Source organism: Cuculus canorus, chromosome 1 (assembly GCF_017976375.1).
Source record: "Cuculus canorus isolate bCucCan1 chromosome 1, bCucCan1.pri, whole genome shotgun sequence".
In the NCBI taxonomy this organism is placed as follows: Eukaryota; Metazoa; Chordata; class Aves; order Cuculiformes; family Cuculidae; genus Cuculus; species Cuculus canorus.
Window position 1 is genome coordinate 116,016,583 of NC_071401.1, and position 15,368 is coordinate 116,031,950.

The window sequence follows — 15,368 nt, forward strand, 5'->3', positions numbered from 1 at the left end:
AAGGCTCTGACCAGCTGCTAGCCCCAGCAGAGCATTAGCTGTAGGTACGGTAAAGCCCTAGAACAGATGCTGGTTTGTAGCACTTAAAACCAGTACAAAATTTCCCTGATACTTTGCTTTTTGTTGTGTTGAGCCAAAGAGCTTTTTTTCTGTGCAAGTGTGGTACTAACTAGTGGCTCATATCAACTGCAGTAGAGCTATAGCTTGGGTATTAGTGCTTTTGGTGACTTCCACAGTTGCTTGGGAAGCCCATGCGGTATTTCTGCATGGTCCTGCCTTTGCAACATGCAGACAAAGCTGTTTGAAGCTCAGAGGCAGTTTTCTATACAGCCTTGAACGGACATCATAAACTATCTTTAATTCCCCAACCTTAAAACAACAGAATCGTCGCTCTCCGACTTCTTGTCATGCTTTAAAACCATTTATAGGAATATGTTTTTCCTTCCCTATGTAGTAAACGGAATGAAGTTGGACTCCAGAGCAATGTACCAAATCAGACGTTAAGATTCACTGCTAGGGTATTTTTTTTAACCAGGTCACAAGTGGAGACCTGCATGATGAACTTTTGGAAGGTTCTGCGTGCCTACCAGGCACATGCTTTTCTCTGAGTGAATGCTTATGCTCTCTGAGCCCTGACCCTCAGGTCCACGAGAAGGCCCACACAACCCCACCAAGCTCCTTGGGCTTTATGGAACTTTTCATCCCAGCCAGGCTTCATGGAGACTCATTTGCAGCGCAAGCTCTAGGTAAGTAAGCACCCTGCCTCGCGCTCACATACGTCCTTGTAAACTGACATCTCAGACAAATAAGTGAAGACATACTTCAGTTTTATTGTTGTTTAGGCATGGATAGAAACATTAATTCTTTTGCACTCTTGGTTCTTGAAACGTTCCTATAGCAAACTCGGAGCAGTGAAAAACCCAGCTCCCAGGACTGATGATTTAAAGTGCATAGGAGATCTAGCAGAATCCCAAAAGGTGAGGAGTTGGTTTTATTCCTTTTTTTGTAGCTGTGGAAGTCGAAGCACTTTTTTTCCTCTCCCCTGTGTTCCTCAGACAGTGGTATGAAAATTTTCAGCCCTTCCCTATGCTTTCCCTTAAGATCTTTGGAGGTTTCTTTTCTGCATTTAAGAACTATCGGTAGTGTTATAAACAAAGGCAGGTGATGCTTACACACTCCTTCACAGGATTCTTTTTACAACTTTTCCTGTTTAGAGTCACGCCCACTGCGCATTTTTTTAAAAAATGTGTATCACTTGGCAGTGTTCTTGCACCAAAAGAAAAAGATATATTTGTATATAAAGTAATTTTTTGTGTGTTCACGTTTTATTTTGGAAAAACAGGTGTTTAAAAATTTTAGAATTTTTTTAACAAAATTCTAAAAAGAAAAAAATCACAATATTTACAGAGATAACAGAATGGCTTAGCCATGCAAAACCAATTGCTTTGGTTTTTTTTCCCCCATTTTACTTTGGTTTAAATATTGACCAAGATTATAATTTTTTTTTGCCAAATAAAACAGTAACAAATCAAAGTTTAGAGGCATATAACAGGATTTCCTTCTAATATTTTATACAGCATAGAGTTTATAGGACATCTTATGTATTTAATCCATGCCAATGCACTACAGGAAGCTTTTATTAAGACATCAGTCACTACCGCCCAGACATTTAACATTTTACAAATTTACAAGTAACAGTTTTCTTCCCCCTAAATAATGCAAAAGTGGCAAAATACATTTCCTAACGTCCATCTTTTTCTTTTATTTAATTATTTATTTTTGCCTACCAGTCTATAAAAACTTACTTTTTCCCTGGATACTTGTAAATGGAAACCTGATGTTCTGCTTACTCTACTGTTTCTCTCCAGCAAAGCTGCCTGTTACTATCTTCCAGAAATCAACCTCCCACATAAGGTGAAACTCTTCTTCCTTAAGTACAACTTTCTATTGACCATTTATCCTAAAACATTTTCTTATCAGTACCATTCTAAAAATTCCCTCAAGCATAAAACATGTTTATAAAGTTACAAACTTGAATTAACTAAAGATACATAGACATTTCATTGTTACAATTATATGTACTGTTTGATAAATTAGGTACCAGTTAAAAACACTAAAATTATCTCAAGGTGCATTCAATATCTGTAGCATAGTTAACAAAAACACACAAAAAATATATATATATTCTATTTTTGTGGAAAAAAATGCAGCTTTGATATGACCACTTTTTAAAAAAAAAATCAAATCTGATTGGTGTCTTTTTGAAATGAAGAAAATGTACAGTACTTTAAGGCAGCAGATAACATAAAGGAATCAAAATCAATCCAGCATTCCAGTTCCTTATTTTAATTCTAACATGAAAGACGCTGATAACGTATCAATAAAATGTGTGATTTGCCCTAGAAGAAGATGATTAGCCACCGTCTACATGTAGGCTAGGAATTTTTGTGTTCCTTGCTCGATATCCAGCCTTCTCATGGAAACTCTTTATTCCCTTTCTGACTATTTAGCTTTGCATGTTTTTTTTCAAACATTCACTTTTATTAACAACTTATTCTTGTCACAGCTCTCACTCTTTCTTTTTACTGTGATTTCAAAGAACAAAAAGGATTTTGACATTTTCCTTTAAGACAATCTTACACTCTAGGTACTCGCTACATAACAGAGGCTTCACTGATAGCAATCAGAATTAGACATGTACCTGCTCAAAGGGTGTCATAAAAACAATTGAAATAAAACCATTACACTATACATCAGATTAACAGCAACTCCCAGAACAAAGCCTTACAGTGTATAAAAATAGCTACGTAAAAAATTTACATAAAGGCAAACAAAAAGAAATCTTCAGTGCAGACATTTACAAAAAATATTTCAAACAGAACACAACATGGTGACCTATTATCATGGCTATTGCCAAAATTAGTTTGTGGGGTTTTTTTTTTAGCTTGAGATAATTGTGTCTAAAATCCTCTGAAAACTTGGTAGTATGATCTGTTTAATACTTGAACCATGAATGGCTGTCATTTCTTTGTATATGTTTAAATACAATCCACGTTCATGCTTCAATTGGTCTATATGTATTCTCTGAAAATATGAAAGACAAAGCCAGTTAAACATTTTAAAATATGTTAACCAACATTACTCAGTATCGAACCTTCTAAAAAACAGCTACATGGATAGTACTTTCTTCTGTCTTTCAATGACAAAAATACTTTCTTTCATGACAAGAATAGCTATTGCAATATTGTTCCTGGTAAATCCAGTAAGTTTATCTGGTAAGTAATGGATTTACGGATAAGCTTCCTTTTATGTAGATCTATTGATCTGACAAAATAAAATAATTAGAGTGTGCTGAAGGCACACAATGTTATTTGAACTCTTGTGTTCAATAAATGCACTCAGCTAACTTCAGCTCCATCTAGTCACCTCAATATTGCAATGTTGCAGAAGGTATCAAGCATAGGAAAAAAAAAAAAAACAAAACAAGTCCTACCCAAAAAAGATTATAGAATTTCCCACAGAATTGTAGGAGAGATGCTGGGTATTTACAGTGCAACTTTTTCAAAATCCAGACTTATCTTCCACTTTTAAATCATTCCTAGGGCAGAATTTTGGCATTCCCAACTCTCTCTTTCAAACTAGTAAAGAAGTGCATACCACAATGCTCCATTTCTTTCTGTACTGCAAAATCACCCTGCCTAGTGAATTCCAAGTAATTATTGCAAAAATAGTGCCTTGTACTTTACAATTTCAAACAATACTAACATATTAAAGTTATTACTAAAGATAGTCCTTCTTATTTAAACAAATATCTCCTTATCTAAATGCACCAGCACTGAACTCTTACTACTGTCATTTTTCAGAAGAGTTGATGACTAAACTCAAGAAACCTCAATGTAGTTAGCTATTCTCCACACTGTTGTACCACAGTGTTCATTTAAAATGGCCTTCATTGGCAAGAAAAGCGGTCCAAATCTACATTGGGTATGAAGGGGAGAGAAACAGCAGTGGCGCACACGTAGCAGTGGTGTATATATATGTGAACACTGGATGGTGCTGTTGGTGCTCTGTAATGCTCCTGCAATTCCTTACAGAAATTCTGCATCTGCCTAATTATTTGTACAGAGTTTATTTTACATAGATCTCAGTTTAAGAAACTGTCATACTTGTTGCATTGCTACTAACTTAATAGACAGCATCCCTGTCCAGGATAAAATCGATAATAGTATGACTATGTTAAATCTTGAGTAAAAGAATGATTTTGTTCTAACTTTCATGACTCTCACAGTGATGATGAATAAAGCTGACCAAAGACTTAGAAAGTGTTGCTTCCAGTAAGGGAATAAGGTTCCTGTTATTTCAAGTCATAACTCAAGACCTTCTAAACTATACTTAAGCATACTTTTCATATACATACATTCACACACACAAACACACACATATATATACCACAGTGATATATTATGCAAATTTGTGTTTACATTTTCCCAAGTATGTAGATTAATATAAAGCCAAGTACTAAATTGTCTAAATGTAAGGCTTCTTTAATATGGCCATATGCAGGTATGAATTCTTAATTGGCCAGGGGCTTGAGTCTGTCTGTCCTAACACTGCACCACTTAAAATTACTCCACTGCCTAATGGCTAGAAGGTGAGCAATGGACTCCATCCAAGACACCACTGTGATTGCTGGAGAGAAACGGTGTACAAAGAGATGTTAAATACTGCAGTATGAAACACTTACCTGCAACGGTAACTGACACGTTTTCTCTTAAGTTTCAGATTTATGATTGTTTTCTTCTAATTTTTTGTTTTCTTCTATATTCCCAAGATCTTTGTCTACATGTTTTGATGCCGTCCTATAATGGAAAAAAAGGTCATTTTTTTTGCATGTCTACAGCATTTTCTTCCATCCTCACATTAGCAACATTGCCTCTTCCCCTCTCAGTAAAACAGAAAACTCCTAGACTTCTGTTCTGAGCAGAGCAATAGGCTTACACATGTCTGTAGGCCAACAGCACCGGTTCCCCAACAGCATTAGTACTGCAGGAACTGTTGCAGTAGGGCTGTGTATCTTTGATTTACTTCTTGAGGATTTCAGAATTATTCTGAGCTACCAGGCATTTAGTAAGGTTAAACCCATTGTGCAGCTCCATGTTTCTTGACAAATTAATTGTGTATCTTGTTTCAATAAACAAGAGTTTGCTCTAAGGCACACTAAAACATTACAAGTATGGCTAAGATACCCTGATCAACATAGCAATCTTCTGTGTACTTGTAGTAATACGACTTTCAGAGGCCATGCCAAACGGAAGCTCTTTAACTGTGAAGAAGTTAATGAAAATTCTGGCAACGTGAAAAAAAAAAACGCGCTCTGGCTTCTAGAGCTGTGCTAGCTATGACTAACAAGCTTTGGGTAAAGAAGAGACTGTCTAAATGTTTGTGGGAGGAAAAAAAAAGAGGTATATCTCATTTAAAATAGAACTTCCTTAATACAAGTAGTGGAGATGAATTAATGAGTTAAGTGCTTAGTTTAGCTTAGCACAATAAAACCACTAAGCCATTCATTTATGTGTGAGAAGCCTCGCTGTCTGCCAAGGTGAAAGAATCCTGCAGTGTTGCGATAACATTTTGAAGGCCGCAATTTTTAAAATGTAAATGGGCAAACGTGTTTGAGTGGGACAAAGTAAATCCCTTGCGTCAAAGCAGATTATAGTACACACATTTCTCTGCGGATAACTTGTTTCCCCTGCAGAAAAGTAACGTGTGTTGTGACAGGCTCATGCATATGCTCACCCTTGCTTCAGGGTGAAGACTCATAGTGACACTGACTTGCAAAATACAATGAAGACACAGGTTAGCAAGATAGTGTGACATGTCACGCTTGACACCATGCAGGTATGTACCTCCCAAACCTTCTAATCTGAGTTTTTGCTAGTGGATGTTTCTGTGCGCATCCTCCATCTGAGCAAAGGCCACTAGCAGTGACTAAGCACTATGTGAGCCCTGAGTTGAAGTAACCTTGAACAGCATTGTTAAGAGAATATAGTTTAGTCCCTGTCTCAGAAAAGCTTGTGATGCAAACACACCTAGCCTTCAAAACCTCTGGGAGCACTGCTGAAATGCTGCTCTCAGGGTTGAGGAGCAGTGTGGGAGGTGGAGTGCCAGGGAGACATGGGATTCTGTGCCCAAATCCCCCTGATTACATTGACTGGAACCATTCTAAAATCTGTTTCATTTTAGAGTAGGTTATTTCCTGAGTACCTGTAAGTTTTAATGATTAAAAGCTACGCTGAACTTTTACCAGTGGTTTTAGAGTGCCTCTGTTTATGTTTGCAGGAAGGTGCCTGTGCTGAGCTGATCTTACTGCAAAGATGCAAACAAGTTTATTGCAGGCAAATTTAACTTTTAAAATGCTGAGATCATATGACAAAATACTTGTTCTAAAGCGGTAAGTTTCTATTATGCAGTAACTCGCTACTTTATTCTGGTATTCAAGACCTGAAACACGTGATGTGCACAGAAGGGAAGAATGTAAGATGCAATGAAGAAGAAAATTCAGTGCTCTGGTAGAGACTGACCTTCTGTGATCTTAATAACTTTTCACAAATCTCTCTAATCCTAATAAAAAAGAAACAAACCCTCAAAATATCCTGTAAAATTAAAAAACTTTAAAAAAAAAAAAAAAGTTTTAGGTAGAGCACAGGATTTTGCTTGTCATGGGGGTAATGAACCTTTTCCATAAATAAGCCTTCCAAAACTGGAGGCAGTGGAGAATGAGATGAAAAGCTGAAAGAACCGGGACTCTGGCAATTACCTGAGCTGAAATGAATTGGAGGAAAGAAAGCAGTATTATGCATGTCTGCCCTCATGTAACTCTTAAAGTTATGTCTGGTCTTGGAGACAAGAGAGTGGGCTGGACAGACTATTGGCATGTCTCAGTGTGATCCTTTTTATTTTGGCCTCTTATCAAGAGTTTTACAGTGCACAAGGCAGACTGGATTTCACATGACCTGACATTTAACAGCAGAGGGAACTGAAACTAACATCACTGGTCTTGGGTTAGGTTAAAATTACTCTGTGACTCAACGTAGGAGGCTCTGCAATGTGATCAGGTCTTGATTTTTCAAGTGTTCTATTTTAGTTCTGCATTCAATGAAACTGTTCCCATTGATAAATGTCACCTCTGTTTTCCTAAGGCCAGAAAGGGTGAAAATGGGGGATTTAAAAGGCAGCACCATGATTTTGAATGAGGCAGGCAATCCAGAAGTCCTTCGGAGGATGGCACATAACACTTGCTTGAAATGAGAGCAGCAGCTGTTTTTCATGTCTGACAAGCAGATGGATTTAGATTTTCAGTGACAGAGACTGAAATACAGCAGTTTAATTCTGGTGGTTCAGTGATCTTACCACCGTTTTTTTGTTTGTTCCCCAAACACTGATATCCAGGCAGATTCACCATCTCAGGTCAAGCAATATTGCTGCCTTTTTTAGCTATCTACAGAATTAAGAGACAGAAGATTGATTTTGCACTGAGTTGCAGCACTGTGATCCCCTGGCAGTGCTCTGCCAACAGCGGAGGAATAGGCGATGCTGGCATAGCACCAATCCTCAGGGCTCGACAGACGTGTCCTGTGTTTGTAACAGAGAAATGGCTCAAAACATGGTTTCCATCACTTCCTGGGGTGACCTGAGGCACAGGACAAATGGTCCTTTGCCAGCTTAACATTCAAACCCAATTGTTCCTTACTTTTTCGTGCATTAAGTCCTGTCGGCTTGCTCCATTTGCAGCTCAAGAGTGGCTTCCTGATGATACTTGAGCAGCTGGGTAACACGGTTCAGAAGGATGGAAATATTCCTGAGGAATTGCCAAAAAGGGCAAGACAGCCAGCCTACTTTGCCCAGGCCATCTCACGCTTCAACACTATCTACAGCTCCACAAAGAAAGCTTATGACTTAGCCTGCTCTGGCCATATTGTTCTGAGGAATGAGAAGTCGGTTGTATGAATATGAGTTTACTTATTCCTCTCCCAACTGTTTTTAAATTCATTTGTAAATCATGGATCATTCCAAGCTTTTGCTAAAATTATGATTTATATTTTACATTTATCCATGCTTGCTCTTCAGGAAAACAATTATTCTCAGGGAATCCTGATAATCAATATATCTCTATGAGTATTACCAAAGTGAGGTTCTTAGTTCTCTTTGGAGACTGTGTGTGCTGAAGGGCCACTATTTTCATGGACTTTTTCAGACACTGTTCATACTGTTGGTTTTAATAAAGACCATCTTAATTGTTTTGCCTGCTGTAGAGTAAATACAGACTGCATACAGATGACCCAGAAATTGTTGTTGGGTTTTAATTCCTGATTTCTCATAATCTCACAAGTATAGGCCTCACCTTCAACACTTTTTAAAGTGTAAAATCTGCACTGCTCTTCGTCCTTGTTACCCAAACTTGCCATAATGACAGGTAAGAGAACACACATCAGTGTAGTTCTAGGTGATGAAGCAAGAGCCACCAATTTTATTAAAGCATGAATTACTTCTGAAAGGCACATTGAATATTTAACTGCACCACTGTAAAACATTTTCTAGGAGCTAATGGTGTTATACATCCACATCTGGATTATCTACAACCTCTATTTACCTCAATCTTGCCTTCCACTTCCTCCAATTATTTTTAAATGTCCATCAGTAAGAAAAAAGACAATATTAGAAAAATACTCTAGTTGTCAGGAAATGAGTGACCATTTTTTAAATTTTGCCACTTCATCGAAGATTTGTGACATAAACTTCCACTTTCAGAGATGTTTATAACACTATTTTTTCGCTGGAAGGGAACGGCACAAAGAAAATGATGAGTCTTGTTCAAAGCATACTGCGAGTTTCCTATTTATTTGGTCTGCCGTGTTTGGATTCATATGCCAGTTTCTTATAAAGTATCAGCAAAGCAGAATTGTTATGCTTCAAGTGTTCAGTTTCAGAGACACTTGTAACATTCTTGATTACTCTGACCTAAGAAGAACTTCAAGAGTTTGGTGTGCTCTGAGTATGAACAATCTTAAAACTGCTGCTGTGCTTTGATTTCCTCAGCTCACTTTTTCCTCACTGCATTTTAAACCATTTCTAGTGTCACGTGACTTGAAATTTATACACCTCCAAGCCCAAGGAGTAAAAATGGGACAGAAGTCCAATCCATATACAGAACTTCTGTATCTAGAGAAGAGGGATACAGGGTGTTGGGTACAGTATTTTCATTCTAAACTTTTCATTTGTTCTGTACTCATCTGTTTCTGGCAAGGCGAAAATTCCATATGTGAAGAATTAACTGATGATGAGTGTCCTAAAAACACCTGACTGTGTCTGACACTAAAATTTTAGAAAGATTCTGAAATGCTAGGTTATATTCTGTTTGGTGCAAATTAATTATAATAATTTAAATTACTAGTTTAAAATAATAGCTTAATTAATTTAAATTAAACTAGTTTAAATTTGTTTAAAATATCCTTTTTGTAAAAAGGAGAAAACTATAGAAAACAAGTCTTTGGCCTTCTGCTCAGATGAAGGAGAAACATAGCATGCTGGGGTAGGTAGCCTCCACTCTTTATTCAAGACGGAGCTGGCTGAGGGATGTGGAATATGGATGAGTCTCTGATTTGTGGGATAATATACATAGTGAAATAATATGTGGCAATAATCAGCTTTTGCATCAAGTGGTGCTGAGGCAGTGAATAACTATATAAGTGAATTATTGTGAATATATCCCAAGGCTACAAGTATAATTCCTGCTTAGTGAGGATGACAAGACAATAGAAGATTATACAAATCACAACACCAATAATGAAAAAAGTAATGTTTTTCTTGCCTCGGCAGACTTGGAAAGTTCTGTGCTGCTGCCTTCTCAGACTTTCCTTTGGTGTCACTTCAGGGATAGAGATTAGGTGAGTTACTGCTCAAGAGTGGGTTCAAAAAATAACTATTAACATTGTTGGCCTGTATAGAGATGGGGGTTCTGATTAGACACATGTTGTGTCTAAAGGTGTAAAGTGTTTTTTGCCAAGTCCACTTTGGTATCTAGGCTACAATTCCTGCTGAAAACTTTTTTCAGAATAGGTACTGACAATCTGCTTGCTCTTCCAAGTATGATGTGCAGAAAGCAGGGAGGATAACAACAGATCCAGGTAAATATACGCTGAGAACAGGAGACTGTCAGTGATGATGCATTTTTAAGGATTTCAGAGGCCAGCAACCACGTATCAAATATGAACACTATTATTTAACTATAAAGGGATTTTCATTTTGTTCCCAGTGAACCTGTCTAATCAATGCTAGCTCTAATTTTTATTCTAAGCTTTTAGAACGTATTTAAACATAAGGAAAAGAAGTGCTGCCCATTTAGAATGTGCTGTATCCTTTCTTTGAAGCTGAAAAGTTATCTTAAGTCACAAACTCATCTCAGCAAGGGGCACCCTATATTCAAAGATTCTTGTTTTCTCTCTCCACATTACTTAATGATACAAGAAAAGATATATAACCTTCTCTGCCCTCCTTATACTCAAACCACCTCTTGTGAAAAAATCCCAAACCAGTCAATCACAGTTGCATGATTCCACATTCTCACATTCAAAAGGTAAGACAAAAGAAAATGATTCTAGACATTATTACTCTAGTAGTAAAATGTGGGAGGAAGAGCTCGACATTATTAGTACTTTTCAATTTCTACAAAATTAAGCATAACCTTTGCAAAAAATTCATGCTTTTTTTCCTGTATAATATCTGAATGCGGTTCTGTGCTTAGGAAATTCATAGCAATTAATTATCTGAAAACCAAAACCTGCTCAGTTATGGCTAGAGTAAAATACTTATGTAATATACAAAAAAGAGTATTTGCAAGCAGATGGAGAATTTCTTGTACTTCCACATCAATGAAAACACATTTGTTCATAGTAAAATCCCACTGGTATAGTTTAGATCTCATTTGATCTAATGAAAGGTCACAGAAAGAACAACTGAACTTTAAGACTGCTTCTATACCTGTAATGGTTTGTGCATTACAACTTTAATCTTCCCTGTTAAGAAGCAGCTGTAAGGATCCCTTCAGAGAGCAAGCTGCCCTCACTTCTCCCTGGAGACAAATTTATGGCGACAATGCTAAATGGCATATAGTCATGGCCATCTTTAAAAGGATGGAGAAACATAGTTACTTTTCGAGATCATTCAATCTATTTTCTAAAGTGAGCCTGAGTAGTAATAAAGAAATTTGAAAGCAAGAAGGACTCACTGGCAAATCCTGTTCTATACATAGGGTGGTTAAAACATATTGATTTGGATGATAGCTTCTAGTTTTTCAGCAGCACAAGGTCTCTCTTTACCAATTTTACTTCAGAAGTCTCAAAGTATCCTTGAACAAATGAATTAAAGATCCCTCTTCTCCCCCTGACATGGTTTAGACATACTCTGTGATTTATTCTGTTTTTAAAGCAAACGAGCTACCCTTCTTATAAACGAAGACAGTTTCTAGTACCAGTAAAGCCACACAGAGGTAACATCCCACAATTAAGTAGCAGTACGATATTTCAATGCAAGAATCAGTACAGAGTTGACTGTCAGGAAACGGAACTTCATTACATGTGTTCATCTATAAAAGTCTTGGAGCCCCACCTCCAGGAGATTAATCTTGTTAAGCATTGAGAAGAGCTGATCAGGGGTACCTCATCTTTCTCTACTAAATGCACCTAATTGTAACAACTTCCACCCACTCAGATTAATGGAATGCTGCAGGAAGGAAAACAGATAAACATACATTCCTACTTATAATGTTTTTTTTTCTATTTAGTAGCAAGTTTTCCTTAAATCCTTACTTTGATTTCTTCACATAGAGCCAGTAGACAACACCTGCAACCAGAGCAACCAGCAGAAGACCAACGACAATCCCCACTATTAGTTTTGCCTGGTCATTAACCTTTTCGCTGCTGTCATCTGAAGCAAAGAAGAAAAGTTAACGAGGTGACCTATGATAAGGTAAAACATTATACTACTAAAGAATTTCCATCAGAAACAAGAAAAGGGGTCAGAAAGTAAAAATTAAAAAAACCTAACATTCTTAGTCAATCATAGCACTAGCTATTTTAAATAGAGTCCAACTTTAAGGGACTATGGGAACTGAAATTGTTCAGTGACACTACATAGGTCTTGAACTCAGAAAGGGTTACGGAGATAGAAAATGATACATACCATTTCTATCCTCTGGCTCATCATATTCTGGAATACTTACTGAAATGAAAAATGTTAAAATTAAAGACAAAATGTGTTATATTTCAACATCACATTTAATTGCCTATTTGCAACAATGACAGGAACAATGAAATTTAATGCAGTGTTTGCCAAACAAGAAGGTATTAAATTTTATCATTAAGAATAAGTCTAAACTACCCTTCTAAATCTGTGGCTGATTTCTGAATTAAGTCATACCAATAAAAACAAACTGGAATTTGCAGAATAAAAGATGCTGTTAATTTAGTAATAAATAAAGACTTTTCCCTTCATAAAGAATGTATTATTTTCCAATTTTTTCTATTATATTGTAGAATTATTTTGTAGAATTATTTCCAGAAGTAAATAATATAATGCAGAAATGATACAGCTAGCCAAGAAAGTCGTGAAGACTAAGTGACTTCATCCAGAAAGCTATCAATAACTATTATGTATTACCGATCCAGAGTGGAAGACAATTGTTTGACTTCAGATAAAAGGTTAAAAATCTTAGAAGCAACATTACTATGCAGACCTACTCTTCATATGAGCATGAAGTGTGGGTACTTTATGTGAAAATACAACTTTAAGGAAAAGGACTTTAGAAGACACTCACTAGCAGAGACGTTCAGGGAGGTTACAGTCCTTTCTAGCTGATTTTCTGCAGTGCAAGTTAAAGTCACATTTTCCTCAGGAGCAATTACAATTTTGCTGGAGAATTTTCCATTAACATATCTGGTCTCCTCTGTCTGAAAAGGTAAAAATTGAAGATTACTGTCTTTCAAGAATGCATTACCTGTAATACACATTGAAAATATTCAGAGGGAAATAACATTCAACTAATACTTCAGTTTTCTAAGCAATAACAACAGAAATAATGCCTTATTGCATGATAGAGGCATTTCTGAGAAAGTTAACCACATTCTGCAATTGCTTTTGTTTCTTTTGACTAAAAAATATTTCAAGTGACAAAATTCTTCAAGAAAACCCACACACCAAACTTGTAAGTTCTCATTTCTTTCCATCTCGCTGTGTTTTATTTATATCTTTGTAAGGAAGATAATTTAAATACTTTACTTTAAATTTTCCAGTTTCTATCATTCCAAGTTGTTTCCACACCAAGCATTATTTTGCCAAGTTATGTGTAATTAGTGGTACCTGCTGTATCAGTTTTGTAATAGTGATGTGAAGTTGTTAATTAAATTTTCTGTACATCATTCTTAGTCTTAATACAACACCCAGAGAAAATTACTTTCAAGCATTTATGTAACTTCAAGACAATTCCTGCCCTGTAGTTTCAACTTAATGGATTAATTTTGACAGCTATACATAGGTTCTGTAGGATTAAAGCAAAACGCAATGGAGTAATGAAATCTACAGGAGCACCATGTTTTTTACTTCCAGTCTCTGACTGCTTGCATAGATGTCTCATTTATCTTTCCTTCTAAGGCAAAATGTGGCAACGCTTTGTGATTTGGTAATCAATATGAAAATACTTCAAGTTTACTTTATTTTCCAAGTATTTTTGCTGCTGCCTATGGGTGCTCCTTATTTCTCCCCAGGATAACCGCATTATGGGTCAGTTTCCAGTAAGGCACTGAAGGCATAACCACACGAAAAACCCTATAAAAATTAGGATAAAAATTGCAAAGCCCATAAGAAACTATATTGGCCATATTTTCTGACTTGTACTTACCACATTTCATTACATATCACCTAATTAATTCCTAGATCAGGTACCCATTTGCTTTCCAATGTAAGTTCTACAGTTCCATCATTATTTGTAATTTCTTTACACAATGGCAAAATCACCACATTACCCAGATAAAATGACTAAGTACTCTCACTTAAAAATGCATATTTCATTTGTAATCTTTTCTTTTCCCTTCCAGCTTTGGCTTGCAGCCAGTGGATCTTCTGTGCCTTCACCTGCTCTATTCAGAAGACTTTTATCATCAGAAATCATTCATGTAGGTATCATGTAGCTACAACTACCACTTAACCTTCTCTTAGATAAATGAAATAGACTTAGTTTCTTCAATCTCACTACCAGGAAAGCACTGATTTTAAATAGCACCTTCTACGCACTATCATTTGGTGAATAAAGTAATAAGAAAGATACTTGCTTTATTTATGATGCTTCCGCTACCAGTAACTGTCCATTGCACTGCTGGTTTGGGGAAACCTTCCACATGGCAGATAATAGTTTTAGACATTCTATTTGTGTTTGTTTTCTTTGTCATTTTGATTTGAGGTTTTCCTACAAGAATAATATTACAGTTAACCACTTTGTTTGAAAAGGACATTAAAGGAAATTAATTTTCATAGCTACCTGTTCCCTTACCTTCCACAATAAGTTTAAGTGTCTTTCTTTTCTGCAACCCTTCAACACCCTGCAAAGTCGTAGCGCAGATGTAGTTTCCAGCATCTTGATACTGAAGACTTGAAAATGATGGACTTGTTGGCATTCTGGTATTGTCCTGATGAAATAAGGAGTTAATTCCTGTGTACTTGGAATACAATAACCTCTAAATTACAATTGTGACTACTATCAACAGAATTTTTCACATACGTGGATAAGTTAGAGCCTCACTCTTAAAGTATTCCCCCATTAATAACTGCTTTTGAATAGCTGACAGCAATATGACACCATGAAAAGTGGAAACTACTGGAGGTTTATAAAACTCACCTCCCTTCTTCACTTTTGAGTCAAGGGCAGAGATGAGATCAACTGTTCTGAGCATTTCTAGTAGGCTAGACAAAAATACTAGTGGTACAATATGTACAAGAAAAATAGCTCTCTTCTAGGAACCAGGCTTATTAGATCAACATGTGTTATTGAACGACCAAATATTATTTTTCGTTTCCAGCTTCACAGGTTTAATTTACTATGATGGCTACCTTTTTCACCAGCCACTGAACACCAGTTGTTACATCTAATCTCTCAACCCGCCTTGCCCTTTTATTATGTTTATTGAAACATCAAGACTAAGCTCGCCTCTAAGAAAATGAACAATGAATCCAAATTCCTCCAAATGGGCTTTCCATCTTAGAAGCACTTTTCTCCATTTTAAAACAGCCGATAAATACAGTAACTACTTTCAGTCATGTAC

At 36.4% G+C, this 15,368-nt stretch overlaps 1 protein-coding gene across 5 annotated transcripts in view; it reads right to left on the bottom strand.

Moving 5' to 3' along the window:
• Positions 1-4,744: 4,744 nt before the first annotated feature.
• The window catches only part of ALCAM (activated leukocyte cell adhesion molecule), a 119,414-nt gene continuing 108,790 nt past the window's right edge, over positions 4,745-15,368 (bottom strand). For 4 of the 5 annotated variants that reach the window (XM_054086899.1, XM_054086925.1, XM_054086919.1 and 1 more), the window contains exons 10-16: positions 14,600-14,735; positions 14,382-14,515; positions 12,872-13,004; positions 12,238-12,276; positions 11,865-11,982; positions 9,869-9,925; positions 4,745-4,859 (exon numbers count right to left, since the gene is read on the bottom strand). In XM_054086899.1, coding sequence (XP_053942874.1) covers positions 4,772-4,859; positions 9,869-9,925; positions 11,865-11,982; positions 12,238-12,276; positions 12,872-13,004; positions 14,382-14,515; positions 14,600-14,735 — 705 coding nt within the window. In that variant the 3' untranslated portion in view covers positions 4,745-4,771. The remainder of the gene's footprint in view (positions 4,860-9,868; positions 9,926-11,864; positions 11,983-12,237; positions 12,277-12,871; positions 13,005-14,381; positions 14,516-14,599; positions 14,736-15,368) is intronic. The other variant, XM_054086906.1, reaches the window with a different exon arrangement.